The sequence below is a fragment of the Lolium perenne genome, chromosome 5 (assembly GCF_019359855.2).
Source record: "Lolium perenne isolate Kyuss_39 chromosome 5, Kyuss_2.0, whole genome shotgun sequence".
NCBI lineage: Eukaryota > Viridiplantae > Streptophyta > Magnoliopsida > Poales > Poaceae > Lolium > Lolium perenne.
In genome coordinates, this window is record NC_067248.2 from 401,317 (window position 1) to 420,557 (window position 19,241).

General features: G+C 48.6%; 1 protein-coding gene, 1 long non-coding RNA gene, 1 other non-coding gene and 1 pseudogene across 4 annotated transcripts; 1 reads left to right on the forward strand and 3 right to left on the reverse strand.

Moving 5' to 3' along the window:
• Positions 1-5,042: 5,042 nt before the first annotated feature.
• Positions 5,043-5,978, reverse strand: LOC127319745 (deoxyuridine 5'-triphosphate nucleotidohydrolase-like; annotated as a pseudogene).
• A 1,826-nt stretch (positions 5,979-7,804) lies between these two features.
• Positions 7,805-14,328, reverse strand: LOC127319765 (uncharacterized). Of its 2 annotated transcripts, none has more exons than XR_011745852.1 (3): positions 14,114-14,328; positions 13,875-13,966; positions 7,805-8,116 (listed from the first exon to the last, which is right to left on the reverse strand). It is a non-coding gene; the product is annotated as an uncharacterized lncRNA (long non-coding RNA). The 2 variants fall into 2 exon arrangements; XR_007862668.2 differs by having other exon boundaries at positions 13,875-13,970.
• Positions 14,329-14,776: 448 nt separating this feature from the next.
• TRNAR-CCU (transfer RNA arginine (anticodon CCU)) lies at positions 14,777-14,849 on the reverse strand. The gene has a single exon. It is a non-coding gene; the product is annotated as a tRNA-Arg (tRNA).
• Positions 14,850-16,630: 1,781 nt separating this feature from the next.
• LOC127319771 (malate dehydrogenase, glyoxysomal-like) lies at positions 16,631-17,731 on the forward strand. The gene is made up of 2 exons (XM_051349752.2): positions 16,631-16,866; positions 17,416-17,731. The coding sequence occupies exons 1-2, from the start codon at positions 16,651-16,653 to the stop codon at positions 17,677-17,679; spliced, it is 480 nt and encodes a 159-aa protein (XP_051205712.1). The 5' UTR covers positions 16,631-16,650; the 3' UTR covers positions 17,680-17,731.
• Positions 17,732-19,241: the final 1,510 nt, after the last annotated feature.

The following is a 19,241-nucleotide window of genomic DNA, read 5'->3' on the forward strand; positions in this document are numbered from 1 at the left end:
ATAGTTTCAGCTTTAAAACATTTGTTCAAAGGCCGTTTTTGTTCCACCTTACATTTGTTCGTTGAACATGATCAATGAAACAATTTAATACAAATATGTTTTATGTTTATGTTTATGTATCAGGTACACGACGCTTGGACTTTCAACAGTCCTCGAACTAAGGTGTTTTCAAGCTGGCCTAGCACTCGCGCGAAGCCCAAGGGAAGCTAGCCGGATCCATATGAGAGAAGGTTAGGCGGATCCGTAGCGTGTACAGCTGGAAAAGCAACTTGAGTCTTGATTCCGCTATGCTTAGCCGGAACCAACCCTCGGGGGCTGCGATTTGATCTTACGTGAAAAGTGTAATTTCCTTTCTAGTATCAGTGCTGGAAATTTCCGCCTAGATGCTTGGCATTTACGCTATTGCTAAGTCACATATAAAGATAAAGCTACTCTAAGAGCACCAAGCCGGATTTTCAAGTAAATTCACCTTGGCGCTCGGGGGCTACATCGATGAAGTTCTCTTTGGAGCAACAAGCCGAAAAATTTCCACCTTGACGCTTGGGGGCTAAGTTTCTGAGCATCGAGTCTCCTTGGAGCAAGCCGACTCAACGCTCGGGGGCTACATATGGTTATGTCAAGAAAATTTTCAAAGATGGCGAAAATCTGGCTAACTAGTCGGATCCATATCTATATTTGGTAGCCGGATCCGCACCTAATTTTTGGTAGCCGGATCCGCACCTATATTTTTGGTAGTTGTATCCACACCTCATTTTTGGTAGTCGGATCCGCACCTCAATTTTGGTAACCGGATCCGCACCTATATGAAGGAAGCCGGATCCACACCTCAATTTTGGTGGTCGGATCCGCACCTCAATTTTTGGTAGCCGGATCCGCACCTATATGAAGGAAGCCGGATCCGCACCTCAATTTTTGGTAGTCGGATCCGCACCTATATTGTGGCTAGTCAGATCCGCACCTACATTTTTGTAGTCGGATCCACACCTATATTTTGGCTAGTCAGATCCGAACCTATATTTGGCTAGTCGGATCCATACCGAAGATTACGTGAAGTAACCGTTGGATGGAAGCTCCGAAGAATCTGACCATTGGATCATGAAGTTTCCTACCAATACTTGGTTGGAAATATGAAGTTTGGAGTCCTTCAAGATTCTCTATTATTCGTTCCATCCAAAGGATGAAGATACATGCGCAAGCTAAGATGGACGGAAGAACGGTGAATCTCGGAGAACTCCGGGGGCTACTGTTGTGGATATACTTCATAGGTATACCATCGACATGGTCTGATTCCGGCAAGCCCGGGTGGCCCACAGATGGTGGTGATGGCATATGGCCCACCGGGTGGCCCAGTTGCTGTCGATCAAGATGGAAGATGTCCAGCCCAGGAACAAGGAGCCGGATCCGAACCGGCCTACTGAGGTAGCTGGATCCGAACCGACCTACTGAGGTAGCCGGATCCCAACCGGCCTACTGAGGTAGCCGGATCCTTGGAGGTCTATGCCAGGAGTCAGATCCGTGAAGGCCCATGAAGGAAGCTGGATCCATGACGACAAGTTAGGCATAGGTGGATCCTTGACGTACACGGCAATGTAATATTCCGTAGTTAGGCAACTTGTATTCCGGGTAGGACTCTCCATAGAAACCCTAGATCCGGGCGCCTATATAAGCCGGATCCGGGGAGCCTTTAGGGCAGATCTCGAACTAGCAATGAGACAACCACAACTCATTGTAACAACGCGAAAGCGCCCAGATAATTCCAGATAAGCAGCAGTAGGCCCTGTCATCGAGCAGGTGTTCCGAAGCTGGGTAAATCGCGTACCACCGTCCCGAGGACTCTCCGCCCAATGGCCCTTACTTCTTCTCCCCCTCGTGAGGATCCCTCCTCCGAGGTACCGTCGAATAGGCAACGACACAGCTCTTGCATATTTCAAGAATTCAGAGACACCATGATGAGGTCTAAGACCTAGGGTTTGGCCCAATCTTGCGAAATCGACCCGAAATCAAAAGGGGAGAGGTGGGAAGACGAAGAACACGAGGATGAACACAACAAACACACACTCACGCGCAACCCGATACAACGAATTTAAACTCCCGTGGCTCGATGGACCACGCCGATAGAATCACTCCGGGAGAGATCGCGAGATAGAATCCCGGGGTGAGAGATCGGGGTTGGAGAAGGATACCGGTGAGAGAGAGAGAGTGGATCACACTAGAATCTCTAACACAAGTAATCAATCCACAACAAGAGTAGCCTTGGATGAAACATAGGAGGAATTTCCTAGAGGTTTTGAGCTATGCTCTAGTTTTTCCCAAATCTATGTCTAAAGAGCAGGTATGGGCGCCCTGGGCACTTATATAGGGTTACAGGGCTTCTCAGGTCGAAAAGGTACAAGAATAACCGACCCAGGAAGATCTGGTCGAGACAGACCCGTGAAATCCGGTCAGGGGGCCGGTTCAACCGGGTCTGGGGCCGGCCATTCCGGTTCAAACCGGATGCTGGGCCGGATGGTGACCAGGTGGGGCTCCCGGAGCCCCTGGACTGCTTCCGGATGGCACCGGTCTGGGATCCTGTTTCGACCGACCGGATCCGGTGTGCCGCCCGGTCGGCCGGGCCTGGGACCGGGTGGTCCGGCCAGGGATCCGGTTGGCCGGGTCCTAGACCGGCAGGATCTCCTCCTCTCTTCTTTCCTTCTTTTTTCTCCTTCTCTTCCTTCCTTCTTCTTCTTCTCTCTTCCTTGCACCATGGGAGTTCCTTCTCTATTGGTCCCTGTCGACGTTGGCACCTAATGACACAACGATAATAGGCATGAGGTAGCATACCATTTAAGTTGGTGTTGAGATCGACCAGAGGATAGAGTTCACCTTGACGTATATAGTGGGGGTTCGTGTTGTCGGTCCACTTGGGAGACTCCTTGGCCATGGTGTAGTGTCGTCGTTAGGCGGGGCTACATCACACCATTTAGATAGCGAGAATTTTCAGATAACGGGAATTCAGGAAGAACGCATCCTGATTCATTAAACCAGCAGTTTCTTTTCACCATAACCACTAGCCTAAGCCACACACATGTCAAACTAGCTAACATATTCAGTTACTGTCATCCTGACTAACATGGAACACATCACACGGTACGGCCAGCAGTTCATTCACCAAACTCATCATCACGTATATCCATCTACCATGGCCAATCAGATCAGACCCTGTTGGACCCGAACCCGCCCTGGTCGCTGCTGCTTATTCACACGATACAGGAACTAGCAGACCAATCAATGTGCTAGATAAGGAAAAAAAAATCGATTGTTGATGGCACCTGGAGCCTTTTTCAGGTGTTAATATATACAGAGGAATAAGAAGTGATTAGATGCCAGCCTGTGCTAAAACCGTTATGAGTGGTGAGTTCATGCAAGGAATGACAAATGATGCTTGTGAGTCAACAACATGCATGCAACCAACCAGTAGCATCTAGCAGTGCGAGTGCAGCACATTTTACGTTGCAGAACAATAACATGTAGTCTTCTCCAAGCATAATCTCACCAGACCAGAGAATGATACGGTTTTCGAAAAAATGAGTATCTGACCATATTATGTATGAGAAGAAAAGTCAGAACCAAACTCATCATAGCATAAATGGTTCATCATACTTTAACTTCATTTAGGAATAACAAGCTTGTCTGAAACTGAAGCAGAGCAGAGACGTCTCTTTTTGCGAAGAATTCAGAGATGCGATCTAGATAAGTAGATAAAGGGCGTTTACTCGGAAAAAAATATAGATACCAGGAATTGAGAAGAGGAACACATCAGGATAAAGCAGGTGTTTCTTTCTGCCATTAGCCTAAGCCACCCACGAGCCAAACTAGCTGACATATCCAGCTTCTACCCTGAATAACATAGAAGTTCAGAAATGCGACGGAGTAGACATTAGCATCGCTGCTAAAGTTAGTACTTGTGGATGTCACCAAACAGCACGGATGCAAAGAAAAGATGGAGATGACCAGAGTGGCACAACTTGATGTTGGGTCCCTAGCGGTAGCTGAATCAGTTGGAGACCATGGAGAGAATTCTACAGCTCCTAGTACAAGCTCTCATCCAGGGGATCAGTGCAGCTCGGAATAGGCAATGTGGTCTTTGGAGACGGACAGTCTGTGGATCAAGTAGGCAATCTTCAACCAAGAATCATGTATTGCTGGAAAATTCAGAGATGCGTTGTACATAATCAGGATTCAGAATAACACATCCAGTACATGAACACGTGATGATTCAACCAGCAGTTTCTTTCTTCTCGCCATAACCATTGCCAAACTAGCTTGCATATTCAGTTTCTACCCTGACCTCGAAATAGGCTTTTGTCCCGCTTTATAAATAAAGCAACCACATCCATACAGAGTTCGAACACAACGAGATCAAGGATAAAACATCTGCTGGGGCAACAACACAACATGCCCGAAAGATAAAACAAGTGATACAGCCCTAGGACATAGGGCTCCTCAACCGATGGAAGGCGTAGAAAAGCGATGAGCCGCCACTAGAAAATCCTCCAACATGCCGTCCAGCCGGTCTATGTCCTGCTGCCTACATAGCAGGTACAACTGCTACAAAAAAAAGCCAAGAATTTGAAGATGGCGTCAGAGGCTCGTTGCAGAAAGATACGCTCGATCCCCATCTTATTACGCACATTCCATAAGGTCCAAGACATAGCCGCAAACAGTAACCAGAATAGGCTCCTCCTACTTCCAGTATGGTACTTGCAGCGCAGCAGCAGTTAGTTCAGCATGACCATTTTGCAAAGCTGCCGAAAGGAGCTCTAAATTAGACCACTTAAGAATTTCTGATCATAACTGCTTGCTATGACCATACTTTGGATCTTGGCACAGCTTGACGATGCTGGTGTGTCCCTAGCTGTAGCTGAATCAGTTGCTGTCGTGGAAACAGACAGACTGTCTGATCCTGAAGCAAGCAGCGACGGGCAATCTTGGACCAATAAATCACGGGTTAATGAAAAATTCAGAGATGCGATGTAGATAACGGGAACTCAGAACAACACATCGTGATTCAATCAGCAGTTTCTTTCTTTTCACCATAACCATCAGCCTAACAAATCCACACGCCAAACTAGTTTACATAGTAGTACTCCCTCCGTCGAGTCAATTAAAAGAGACCGGAGGGAGTAGTATTCAGTTTCTACCCTTAGGAACATGCATCAGAACGCAGGACACTTGACCTACGTCCATCTAGGTTACATATTCAGTTTCTAGCCTTACGAACATGCTTCAGAATACTTGACCTACGTCCATCTAGCATGACCGGTCAGATCAGACGCCGGTGGATCCGAATCCGCCGTCGCCCCTGATGGTATCCTCGAGGTCGTCCACCTCGGCGACCTCCGGTGTGGCGACCCGCTCGATTACCATCTGCGCGACGCGGTCCCCGGGCTTGACGGCGAAGTCAGCGTCGGAATGGTTGAATAGCAGCACACCCACAGGGCCCCGGTAGTCGGCGTCCACCACCCCCGCGCCCACGTCGATGCCGTGCTTCCACGCCAGGCCAGACCGCGGCGCTGCAGCAGCAAAAGCATTCCGTCGAATAGGTCAAGGGCATGAGGAGGTAGGAATAACGAGGAGGAAGCGGTGGCCGCGTGATCACGTACCGATGCGCGCGTAGGTGCCCTCGGGGACGGCGACGGAGAGGTCGGTGGCGACCAGGGCCCTGCCGCGGGCCGGGATCATGGTGTCGACTGCGCTGGAGAGGTCGTACCCGGCGGCGTGCGCGGAGGCGCGGGACGGGAGGACCGCGTTGGGGGACAGCCTCTTCACCTTGAGCAGCAGCAGTGGGGAGGGGGAAGCGTTGTCGGCGGCCGCGGTGGTGGGGGCCATCGCTGCGGCTGTGACGATGGTTCTTGGCGGGAGGCGGCGGGGGTGGAGATGAAGTGCGGGAAGAAGAAGAGGAAGGAGCGGATGGCGCCAACGCCGAGCATTCCCGCCATCGTTTTGCCTTTGGAAGAAGAGTACCCCTCTAAATATTCGCCCTTGGCCTGAGCGAATGCGACCCAAGGACTTTGATTTGAACTGAACATCATCAGGCAAATTTTGCACGGGTCGGAAATTAATAATTTTCTAATAGGTGATGTATTTTAGGCACCAAAATAGGTGATGTAAAAATTACACATCATAAAAAAGTGGATTTCATATCACATAGGGCACACGTGATATAAAATAGGTCACCTGGCACCTATTTTTCTTTGGACAGTTTAAACTTTGAATTCAACAGCATAAACTTCTAGTTCAATATTAACACTTCTAATACATTCCAACGGTTTAATATATTGAAACTCGACCCTGACGATACATACAACCCTAATCTTCGACAGAAACTTCGACACTTTGATGGCAACCCTAAACTTACACACTTCGATAGAACTAGACATCGATAACCTAAAACTCGACCCTATCTAGAGATCACCCCAGTCCTCGTCGTGAGAGCCGCTAAGGCTGCTCTAGAAATCCAAGTCCAACTTTGAGAAGGAGACTGATGAGACGTCAATGGTGGAGGAGCAAGCATCCAACCCCGCACCCTTTTCCTTCTTGGCGGCGTCTCTCGCCATGAAATACTCCAGCTCCATCTGCACGAGATTCGGCTGTTTCACGGCGGAGCTTCACCATGGCCGCTCCGTCGGACTCATGAGCCCTGATATGCAAATATGTGCGGCGATTCTCATGCTTGCGGTTAACGATGTGCACCTCTCGTGCAAGGAACTCCGCCTCCTTGAGGCTCTCGATGTCGGGGAAGTTTTCATGTCCGTGCATGGACGGACGAACCGTGGACGGTGTAGCGACCAGACTGCCACACGTCGAGCCAACTCATCGACGATTTGGGGCAGCGGTGCGGAAGCATCTTGACACGGCGCATGCGCAAATCGGCGGCGATGCGCGTGGAAACGATGGGTGAATGGCGTGGTTGGCCGTAGCAACGATGGATCTGGTGGTTTTGAGGTGGGGCGGCGGCGGGAACGACAAGAATCGACGGGGCTGCGGGAGAAGACCCGTGCATGGCTTCAGTGTGGCGGTTGAGCTGTGCGCGTGGGGGATTTGCTATACATCATTACATCACCTCGAATGCCCACGTTTCTCTCTCGCTCGGGTGCTCTGTGCCCCTCCCGCGACCTCCTCCTACTCAGCTCCCTCTGAATTTCATGTTGATGATAGTCTCCAAGGATTCCATGACGACCATGGAGCAGGTTTGGGAGGATGCTGGGGGACGGCGTCGCTAGAGGCTGGAGAAGGCGGTTGCTCGCCCTCCCTGAAAGGAGGTTGGGCTTCCTCTCGCCTTCAAGCGGAGGACCTTCGGCCTCTGCTTTTGGTGCTGGCGTCGGGCCAATTCGTCGCGGACTGCCGCGACTCTGTTCGGTGCTTGGGATGTGGCCACTCTGGCCATCGCGAGCGGGACTGCAAGGAACGACATTCAGCTGGTTCAGACCCTTGCCGCCACTCCCACGCGCCTCCAGCGCCTCGTCCAAGCAGCATGCATGCTTGCCAATGGCCTCTCACCTGTAGCGGCTCGCCTCCAGCCCCACCTCATCGACCTCGTCGCTCTTGGGCATCGGTTGTTGCACATCCAAACAACTCTGCGGCTGAGGGTGGTGTGCCCGCGGCTGATCCCGGCATGCACGCCGATGATTTTAGGTCGTTGCAGCCTCTCCTTGCAGCTTAGGTGGAGGCACTTACCGCTAGTTGCAGGCCATGTTCGCCGCCCGTTTAGAAGTGGTGTCCTAGCCTCTTTTTTTAGACGGTAGGCTCAAGCTGAGCCCTACTTTAAATTAATAAAGCCACACCGGCAGCATACAAAGGTCTTACAAACACAAACGATGAACGACACCACAAACACACACGAAAGAAACAGTTTCAGGGGTCTCCGACCCATCATCCATATAGGGAGCGCATAACTAGTAGAAAGCACACCTGGTAGCCCCAACTACACATGCGGCAAGAGCTAGGGATACATAGGGCAAACATAAAATCAAGCTGACGAAGGGCCCTCCCGAACTGCAGCGTGAAGCGCTTTAATCCGGTCCGCCGTCATCTCCAGGGCCTCTCAGTCGCATCTCCTAGCCACTGGCCTCCATACCTGAAGATACATGTACATTTTATATAGAACATCAGCAGGTTGCGAGGGGAACTTGCCCTCAATGGTAAATTTGTTCCTAGTATTCCATAAGGCCCACAGCAGGGCCACACAACAAATCCAGAACACGTGTTTAGTCTGCCCCGTCCGCGAATCAAGGAATCTACAGACATCCGCCGCACATGAGGGGGTTCTAGGAGCATGTCAGTAGCTCGTGGACCGCACTCCACATGAACTTTGCTAGAGTGCAAGTAAAGAAGATGTGGTTCGTGTCCTCCCACTCATCACACAGGGCACACCGGCCAGTGGATGGACCACGTCTATGGCGGATGTTGTCGCTGGACGGTAAGCGTTTCCGTGCCAGCTGCCAGAGGAACACCCGGATCTTGAGAGGAACACTGATCCGCCACAACGTGATATAGTGCCTCCTCGGAGTTCCTTGGCAGAGCTTTTTGTAAAGGGAACGGACGGAGAACTTCTGTAAGGGTATATTGCCCCTATGTGTGGTTTTGGTAATTAATGACAACCCCTATGAACTAATGTTTTCATTGAGTTTATATGAAGGAATATTCCATAGGTACTACTTGTATTCCATGTGTTGGTTTCAAGTATGGATGCCATGAAGATAAAGATATACCTTGTGTATTGGCATCAAGATCATCGATTTGAAGATATATATGTGATATGATCAAGAAGAAGAAATGAAGATGGAGTTCCTATGTGGAACTCAATATTAGCCATGCTCTAGCTTATGGGTTAAGCAATGAATGATCAAGATCTTGAGTGCTTGATTCCAAGTGAAGAATTCAAGTTATGGCTCTAAGTCGGTGTCATGATAGTCTCATAAGTTGAGCTATGGTTGACTAAGATTTAGAGCATGCAAACAAATGAAGAATTCTTTATACACCTCAAGATAGTATGATAAAGCATGAGAAGATACAAGGTTGACCAATACAAAGAGTGAAGAATAGATTCAAGTTTGGTCAACACATGAAGCATGAAGAATGTGCCACATGAAGTCATGTGGTATGGTAAGCCTTGTCAATTATGCTTTATGAAATAACCCATGATATATGTGCCCTTGTGTTGTCTATGTGGGTTAGGTATCTTTCCATGGGAATGCATCAAAAGTGAGATCTCATATAGCCCATGAGAGGATGACATCAAGTGGTGATCGTCATCAAGGTTGAGTTGGGCAAGTTCAAGTTGAGCATCTCAAGAGGATCATATGCCTGAAGCTTGCCGTCCATTGGATGATAATGGACATGTGAAGATGTGCATCAATGGAGCTTTCCCATCATGGTGTATGGGGGAGCATTTGTGAGTCTTCACGAAGCAACAATGATCAAGTGAGGCATTCCGGCTTGAGTGGAGCTTGAAGAGTTATCATCAAGATCAAGCGGGATGCGCAAGGCAAAGGTATGGCCTTGCTAGGTTTTCCTTTTACCGGTCTCAAGGTGGTTGATGGGAGACCGGATTATAGGATAGATAGCCGCACTATCAAGAGGGGCTTTCGGTTGGGTAACTTGATCACATCGTCTTAGGGAGCTCAATACTTTGCATACTTTGCATATCCCTATTGCTTCTTGGTGTTTCTCTGTGTGAGGTTCTTGAGCTTGTTGCTAGCTTTACAACAAGCCCAAGTTCATCGAAAACGGAATCCGCATGCATCTTCTATTGCGTTTTCGAGTTTGGACGACTTCACCGTTTCTTAACGGTGGGATACTCCCTCTCTAGAATCATCTATAATATTCTGTGAGGAGTCTCCATATTTCCAATTTTTGTTGGGGTTCTATTTGTCGTTATCTTTCCAATAAAATTGGTTTCATGTCAATCGGAGTTCGGGAGCATTTTCTATTTTTAAGAAAAAGAAAAGGTTTTTCAGAGTCCCAAATTCCGGTATCTGGCCCGGTACACCGAGTGCTGCTACCGGGAAAGTCGGTAGCCAGCTCGGTACACCGGGTGCTGCTACCGGACTACCAGAAGAAGCCGAAGCAAGGAGATTCCGGTAGCCAGCCCGGTACACCGGGTGCTGCTACCGGAAAAGTCGGTAGCCAGCCCGGTACACCGGGTGCTGCTACCAGGCAGCCCGGTATGTGGCCCGGTACCACCGGGTCAGCTACCAGGCAGCCCGGTATGTGGCCCGGTACTACCGGGTCAGCTACCAGTTTGGTCGACTCTGCCTCAAACGACTAGTTTAGCCCAACTTTTCCCCAACGGTTATATTTGCTCTTACACTATAAATAGGCCTTCTTCCACCTTGGGCAAGAAAAGTTCTTACTCTCTCTCTCCTCCATTGTCATCTTTGAAGAACTTGCCCTATCTCTTGATTCCCCCCATGATTCTTGCTCATTCTTGAGGGATCTAAGAGAGGAGATCTAGATCTACAACTCCACCAATCCATTCCTCCTCTTTGTGAGGGGAACTCTTGGGATCTAGATCTTGGAGTCATTTGTTGATTTCCTCTTTGTTCTTCCTCTCCAATCTCATCCTAGCATCTGTTGCTTTGGTGGGATTTGAGTGTGAAGGATTTGAACACCTTTGGTGTTCTTGCTTTGCATCATTGCATTGTGTTGAGCTCTCCACCACGATTAGTTCGAGTGAGAGCCCGTGAGCTTGTTACTCTTGGAGGGAGACCTCCTAGTTGGCTTGGCGGTTGGTGCTCCGGTGATCTCTTCAAGAAGATTGTGAAGATGCCCGGGCTTCTCCTTCGTGGAGCTTGTGAAGTGGTTGTGGAGCTTGCCATCTCCGGAGTGGAGGAAAAGCTAACCATAAGGAAAGGGCCATTATCCTTCGTGGGTGTGGCTCGGAGAATAGGGTGAGCCTTCGTGGCGTTGGGGAATCCTTCGTGGGACCTCCACTCCTCCAAACGTGACGTACCTTCTTGCAAAGGAAGGGAACACGGGAATACATCCTCGTCTCCACGTGCCTCGGTTATTTCTATACCCGAGCTCTCTTTCCTTGTGATAGCCATCGTGCTTGAAGTACATATATCTTGCTATCACTTGTGTTACATATATCTTGTGCCTATCTTGCTTAGCTCTAGTTGTTATTGTTACACTTAGTTGAGCTTAGCATATTTAGTGTTTGTGCTTGTAATCTAAACGTTAGTTTAATTCCGCATTCTTACAAGACAAATCCGTAAGAGTTTTTAATTGCCTATTCACCCCCCCTCTAGGCGATATCTCGATCTTACAACTTCCCCGACGGTTCCAGGGCCCAGGAGATGATATCCGGGTCCGGAGAAGGGTGGAAGACCCCAATCTCCCTCCTAAACTCGCCCCACTTCGCCAAGTCCGCATGTCCCAGGGCCTGATGAAAAGGGATCTGCCACATCCCATCTACATTCGCTCGAGCGATCGAGCAACCTTGATCAACCGCTAGTGCAAATAGGGATGGGAAACGATCTTTGAGGGGCCCCGACCCCTGCCACCAGTGTAGCCACATTCTAGTGGAAGCACCATTTTGAACCCGGTGTTTCGCCCCCAAGCAAAACACCGATTTCACCTTTTGGATCGAGTTCCAAAATTGTGACCCATTCCTGTGAGAGTCTACCAGCAGACCCCATGAGGCCCCGGTAGAACTCGTAAATGTGGTGTTGGATGAGTTTGGGGTCTGAGATCACGCCCCCCTCCGAGGTCAGTCTAGATATCGCGCACTTCCTTCTCCGACCATTCGCCATGGCGTGAAAGAAAGCCGTCTTGGCATCACCCTGGATCATCCAGTTCTGTCTACTGCGTTGTCTCCAGTAAAGCTCCTCAACCTTCGCAAGGTGAGTGAGCTGATGCTCCAGGTGGTATCGGAGGGCCATCCCTCATCATCTAACCCCTGGGAATCCGCCTTTAAATCCAGAGTCTGTATCTGGGTTAGGATGTTTTCTTTGAGCTCACGGTCCTCCTTTCCTAAGTTGGCCCCCCAGCCTTTCAGGAACTGCCGCAGGCCCCAAGAGACAAACTGCCATGCGTCGATCGGATCATAGAAGACACCCCCAAGCGCCTCGCGATCTCCCCACTTGAGATGAACCAGGTCCTCAAACTCTGGTCTCTCAAACCACCCTTTCTCAAAAAAGAAACGGGGGCTGCGCCGCCTAAGTTCCTCCTCAGAACTTAGCACAAGGGGTGCGTGGTCCGACCCAATGATAGTTTCCGCGATGAGGGAGCACATTGGGAACAGGACTTCCCAGTCTCCTGAGACGAAAACCCGGTCAAGGACACAACGAACCGGGTTCAATTGCTTGTTGGTCCAAGTGAACCTAGATCCGCCCCGACGAATCTCGCGAAGAGCCAGACCCGCAATGCAATCATTGAAGGTGTGAACTCTCGGCCAGCAAATATTGGCGTTGCTTTTATCCTCCGCACCCCTCAGCAGGTTAAAATCTCCTCCAACCACAAGAGGGAAGGGGCACGCCTACACCGCTTGCGAAAGTTCCCCCAGGAACTCCAGCGACTTGCGGTGGTCGGCCGGGCCATAGACGACAAAGAAAGACCATGTCTTCGTGTTGTCGAGCTGCAGCACGTCTACTCGAAACCTGGTTGCTGCTATGCAGGGAACTAATGGAATCTATCGGGGGCAGCCTCGCTCAGTTGTGCAGTTGATGTGGCTGGCTGCTCGTCTAAGTTGGGTGTGATGGCACAATCCGTTGATGATCCTCCTGCCCTGGACAATGTCATTCTCAAGGTGATGCTCTAAGGCGTGGAGGAGCAACCCAAGGTTGATGAATCTGGCAATGGCATGGAGCTGACAGAGGTAGTTTTGCCTGCTAACTAAGTGTGGAGGTGCCCCCATTTTTTTTTACCTCCAGAGGAGCCTGATGGTTTCTGAGCCCGACTCTTTGTTTTGGGGCATTGGATTGCCGATTGTTGGCTTCATCTACAAAGTTGGATGAGTTCCGGAGCAGCTTCACACTCGGTGCTCGATGCACATTCTATTTCACTGCATCTAACTTCGAGAGAGCAAATAGATAAGATTCTCACAAGGTATATGACAATGAAATGAAACAGTGTAAAGCTCCTGGCATTACTTCACCGAATATACAAAGTCAGAACCAATGTGTCAATACTCAGTACAACTATAGCAGGTTCAGAGTTGCTTTCTTCACAACTCACCACATCGTGTTTTTTCCTACTAATTGATGTGCTGGTCCGTGTGTCTTGCATTCCATCCCGTGCAGATTCCGTTTGGGTGATTCCGGTCTGGTCCGATGTGGACACAGGGTTCTCGTGGGCTCGTTGGCTACTACTAGCCTGATTCAATACGAGAAGCTGAAGGCCGGAGACCAAAAGAAACACGGACAAAATAGCCGGAAAGATGAGAGACGGCAGCGATGGCAGAGTTCTTCCCCACGGACGTCCTAGTCGAGGTCCTGCTACGGCTACCCTCGAGCGCCCGGCGGTGATCCCGCCTCGTCTGCCGGCTCTGGCGCGACACCGTTGACACACGCACCACCGAGATGCAGAGCTCCCGCCCTAGGACGCTCGTCGCCACCAAAGAATATGTATGTCTCACCGAGGACCTGCCATCATCGTCGGACGTTAGCCCTCCCGGGAGCAGAGACCTGTGAGCCGGCAACACCTTCAAGGGCATGCACCTAGCCTAGTTGACACCTGCAACGGGCTCGTCTGCATGTGCGACAACCGATTCAGACACCGGCAAAAGCCCGGTGGAAGCATCACTCTGGCCAATCCGGTCACCGGCAAGGACGTGATTTGTGATGTCATTGAACTGCAAGGACGTGAAGAAAAGATGGAGTCAAGCAGCACACCTTGATAATGTTGGTGTGTCCCTAGCTGTAGGCCTGTAGCTGAATCACCTGAATTCGACAGCTTCCACAAGACTGGAAACCTGAAGCAAATGCTGCCTTGGAGACAGACAGACTTTCAGAACCTTAAGCGAGCAACAGCAGGCAATCTTGGAGTAATAATCCAAGATTAGGGGCGGAACAGACATGGCAGGAAGAGGAGGAGGCCGGGAGCAACGAGGAGGAAGAAGTAGGGTGGTTACCGATGCGCACGTAGGTGCCCACCGGGACGGCGACGGAGAGGTCGGTGGCAGACGAGGGCTCTGCCGCGCGCCGGCACCACGGTTTCCACGGCGCTTGAGAGGTCGTACCCCGCGGAGGCGCGGGAAGGGAGGGTGGCGTTCGGCGAGAGCCTCTTCACCTTGAGCAGCAGTAGCGCCGGCGAAGGGGAGGGGGACGCCTTGAGGTGCTCGTCCTGGACGGTTTCGGCGGCGGCGGGGGCCATCGCTGCGGCCGTGACGAGGATTCTTGGTTGGAGACGGTTGGGGTGCAGAGGACGGGGAAGCAGGCGGGAACGAAACGCCGAGAATTCCGCCATCCTTTTGCCTCCGTTCGGGGTAGGCAAACAAGTTAAATACGGAGGTAAGACTGTACTCACTCGGTTTCTAAAAGAAAAACTTCTCAATTTTATCTACATATGGAGGTATATATACATGTTTTAATTATAAATACATCTTCTCAATTTTATCTATATATATATGGAGGTATATATATAGATATGTTTTAATTGTAGATGAGAATCTTTTTTATGGAACAGAGAGTGTACAATTTTGGACAAAATGGCACATCTTTTTCTGTGTAAAAAAAAAAAGATTAAGATAAGGGCCAGTAAACTGGACGGGGAATATGAATAAAAACAAGAATTGCGCGCCAGGTAGGGGTCGAACCTACGGCCTTCCGCTTAGGAAACGGACGCTCTATCCACTGAGCTACAGGCACTGTTCTGCCAACGAATGGTGCAAGCGTATATAATTGGTAGCCGATAGCATGCCCTTTTATTGTTTGCTAACCAAACGAAGAGCAGCCCTAGCATAGCACCTAAAAATACATTGCCTGAAATTTTTCTCGGTGTATTATAAAGAACGATGCTTTCATAGTTTCCCTCTTTTTTCTTTTTCTTGTCTTCATAATTATTTTCTTCATTTGTTAAACTCCATAATAATGCATTTCAAAACCATAAATTTTAACAACATGTTTTGGTCCATGCTAGCATCGGCGCGGCAAAAAATAAGGGCTGGAAAGAGGAGAGTGACGAAGCAGGTTGACGGAGGGCTTCAGCCGAGGATTTTTATGTGGGACGATGCACAATGAGATACGAAACACGCCGACTCTCTGTAAAATCTATAGACTAGACGAATAGTTCTTAGGAAAGATATATATGTAAAGCTTTTAAATAACGGGTTATTTTAAGAAAATGTGCTAGAGTGAATGTTTTTTTTTCCCTTATATCTCTGGTTTATAAGGAATAAAATGGGATATAAAGACTCCGCCAAAGTTTCTCTAACCGACTTATAAAATTTTATTGATCACGTAAGAAGATGCTGGCTATATCAATCTATTTTTCCAGTTTTTTTTCTGAATCGTGGAGTATTTGTCGACTCGAACTGTGCTGTTCAACGCGTCTTACCCGACCAGCACTATACAAATACAAACGGGTCCGGTGTTTGAATGCCACAAACAATGACCTTTGAAGGAAGACTCGAGCCCCCGCGTCGTCTCACCAGGACAGCGCGGCCGGAATCCAAAGCCTCTACCGCCACGACCCATCGTCGCCGTCGGCTCTCGTCAGCGGGCAAAGCCCACAAGCGTCAAGCGGCGGTGGGAGCTTGGCCTCGGGCGCAACTTGACATGAAGACGACGAACTATGCGGGAAGGTTCGGCATGGCGTGACGGATCTTGTCGGTATTCGTTGGGATCTGGTGGCTTAGACCCTGTTGGGTGGCATCGGCCTGTCTGTGGGTCTGGATCGATCTGGTGGGGCTGACTCACTCCAGCGGCCAAATTAAGGCGACCCCCTTGACCGTGGTGGCGCACCAGCGTGCGCGGATGGCGCGCTGGCGGCGCAGGGCCATGGTGCTGGCGGGTCTGGTGGTGGTGGTTCTGCGGCTGCTGGAGGTGGTGGTGCTAGTGCGGCAGGACGAGGTGCTAGCCGTGGCAGCGGGTGCTGTTGGCGCGAGGAGGCCCTAGGCAGGGCGGAGAAGCTGGGGAGTGGGCGGCTAGTTGTAATGTTGCCATCGAGCGTGTAGAGCAAAATGCTTAACAGAAAATTTCCCTAAACTGTCTATGTTGCCATTGTAATGGATAATTGGTACTTCTCTGATGCGGATTTCTAAAATTAGCCGATCAAATGCCAGCGGGCTGATAAATCATGCAGTTTTTACTAAATGTTTTGACGATTACTTGTCGACTAGGGGATATGATCAGGATCTACTGTTATTCGCAGATTCTGTGTAGTTTGAACCCTGTACTGTAGAACACATATTCAGTTAGAATGAACTAACTGACAAGCACAAGCATGCTATCTTATTATGATACTTTCAGATCAATGAGCTATCTAGCTGTGTAGTAGACTAAGAATCACACTTGAACTATTCTTAGCTGGAGAATGTATTGGATGTTGTAATGATAAATTGCTAAATTTAGAATTTCAGACTTAACCTCGGGTTCAGCTTCAGACATGCAGCAGCAGTTGACAAATACTGCTGGGCTTAATTTTTTGTTCTCCTTCCTTATTTTGTAGATGGAGGAGGTCTCCATCCTGAGGGGCTCTAATTGCCGTGCAAAAGGTGCGGCACCAGGATTCAAGTTTGCAGTCCTGGGTGCATCTGGTGGGATTGGCCAGCCACTCTCGCTGCTTATGAAGATGAACCCGCTTGTTTCGGTGCTCCATTTGTATGATGTTGCCAACACGCCTGGTGTCACGGCTGACATTAGCCACATGAACACTGGTGCTGTGGTATGCTGCTCGACCTTGTATTTATTTCCTGTTTATGCGAAGTTGCTATATGATATCAGTGAAAATTGATTCTGAAAGGATACTGTAGCTGCATGTTGCTAGGCCTCTAGTACAATTGCTCTCCATCTGAACTTTTTAGGTCATATTCATATGATACAAATGACGGCAAATTTGTCTTCTCAAGTGTATGTACTTGTGGCAAATACGCTAGAATCTTAGCATTAGCCTGCTATAACTATTATAAACTTATAATCCAGGAAAATAAGTAGCTAATTTCCAGTGATATTCGCATAGTTTTGTAATTCATGTTGAATGTGGAGCTCTACAGAGATCTCAGGAGAAACTTACCTAGTACCCTATCATTCAGCAGTAAATTGTGGATCAAACATATATAGCCTAGTTGCATTTTTCTAAAAGATATTGATTTGTGATTGTATTCCCACATATCTTTGACCGCCCTCTGGCATTCATATGATTATCATCCGATTTTCGAACCTTAAAGTTATTCTGATCATCTAGCACAATTATGATACAATATTATTTCTACAGGTGCGTGGTTTTGTGGGCCAGCCGCAATTGGAAAATGCTCTTACTGGAATGGATCTTGTGATCATTCCTGCTGGCATCCCTCGAAAGCCTGGGATGACAAGGGACGATTTGTTCAACATCAATGCTGGAATTGTCCGGACTCTTTGTGAGGGTATTGCAAAATGCTGCCCAAATGCAATTGTGAATATTATCAGTAACCCTGTCAATTCTACCGTACCAGTTGCTGCTGAAATATTTAAAAAAAGCTGGGACATACAATCCTAAGCGTCTGTTGGGGGTGACAACACTTGATGTAGTGAGAGCCAATACTTTTGTGGTATGTACTTCAAAACAGTTTACTGTTGGCCCCAACCCATACCAAATGTTGGGTGCAGCCTTCTCTCAATCTCTCAGTTCATTCTTAGTGGACACACGCACATGAGCAAGGAGAACAGAAGATGAAACATGGGAGAAACTTGCTTGAGCAACAAATGCTCTTTCACTATTATATAGCAACATATGCTACATCTCATACAAACTCAGCAACTAATGTCTTACGAGCAACACATACTTGACATGCAATAAATGCATTTATATGAGGAGCTACATCCCGCCACTAGCTTACACACATATATGTATGACACATATACATATGTGCTTCAACCTGACACACAGGCTTTCTACTACATCTTGGCTTGCAACTAGCTTCTCTCCATATGGGGTGCCTCTCCTTATATAGAGGCTTTAGGTCGGTGCTACAGTGACCGTGTGCTACAGTGACCGACCTAGACAACTAATGTCTAGATGGCTTCTACCGCTGCTGTAAGCAAAACCAAATTTGGACTACTGCTCCTACACTGGTGGAAAAAGGGCCTTTGGTCGCGGTTCGCAACTGCCATTAGTTGCGGTTGCGCAACCGCGACCAAACAAGCGCGACTAAAGGCCCCCCCTTTAGTCGCGGTTTCTTACGAACCGCGACTAATTAAAGGCACATCCACGTGGCCGCCAACAGTCCGTCGGGGCGGAGGACCTTTAGTCGCGGTTCTCCTGGCCAACCGCGACTAAAGGCCGCCGCAGGTTTAGGGTTTTAGCCCCCCCCCCCCCTAAACCTGTATTGTTTTATTTCTTTTGTGTTTTATTTTAATTTTGAAGGAGTTTCACATAATACATGCATATGAATGTACAATTTCAATCAAATTTGAAATTAGAACCGAAAAGAATTCAAGAGGAATATACAATATATATTCAATATCATCGGATGACCATATACAATTTTGAACAAGTTTCCATACATAATTTAATGCATATGAAGTTCTACGTCCTCTACATAGTGTTCTCCTTTAGGATCGACGACTTCCCTCCTGAACCATCCAGCTAGTTCCTCTTGAAGTGGTCGAAAGCGAGCTTCTGGACTAAGCATCTCCCGGAGGTTATTCCTCTTGACATTGTTATCAGTCGGAACCCGCTCAGAGGTGTATCTCCGGATCATCTCACAAACATAGTATCCACATAGATTGGTCCCCGGTGGCTGAATATCCCCAGTCCCAGCCACTGACCTTTTAAATTGTAGCTCTTTTTTGAATTCACCGACCTTTTCATTTACGAACCGTCTCCAAACCCTACGAGGCAAAGAAAATTAAATGAACAAGAGAGTTATTAGTTACTTGATATTAGGAAATGAACGAAATAGGCCGATCGATATAGAGCGCAAATGAATGAAAATAATTACTTCTACATCATTTTTCTAATGTTGGCCCAAAGCTTTGGATCCATATTCAGAGAGTCGTGGATGAGAACTCTGGAGTCGTGAAATTGAATTACTAGCAGAATCCAGTGGAACCTGCGGA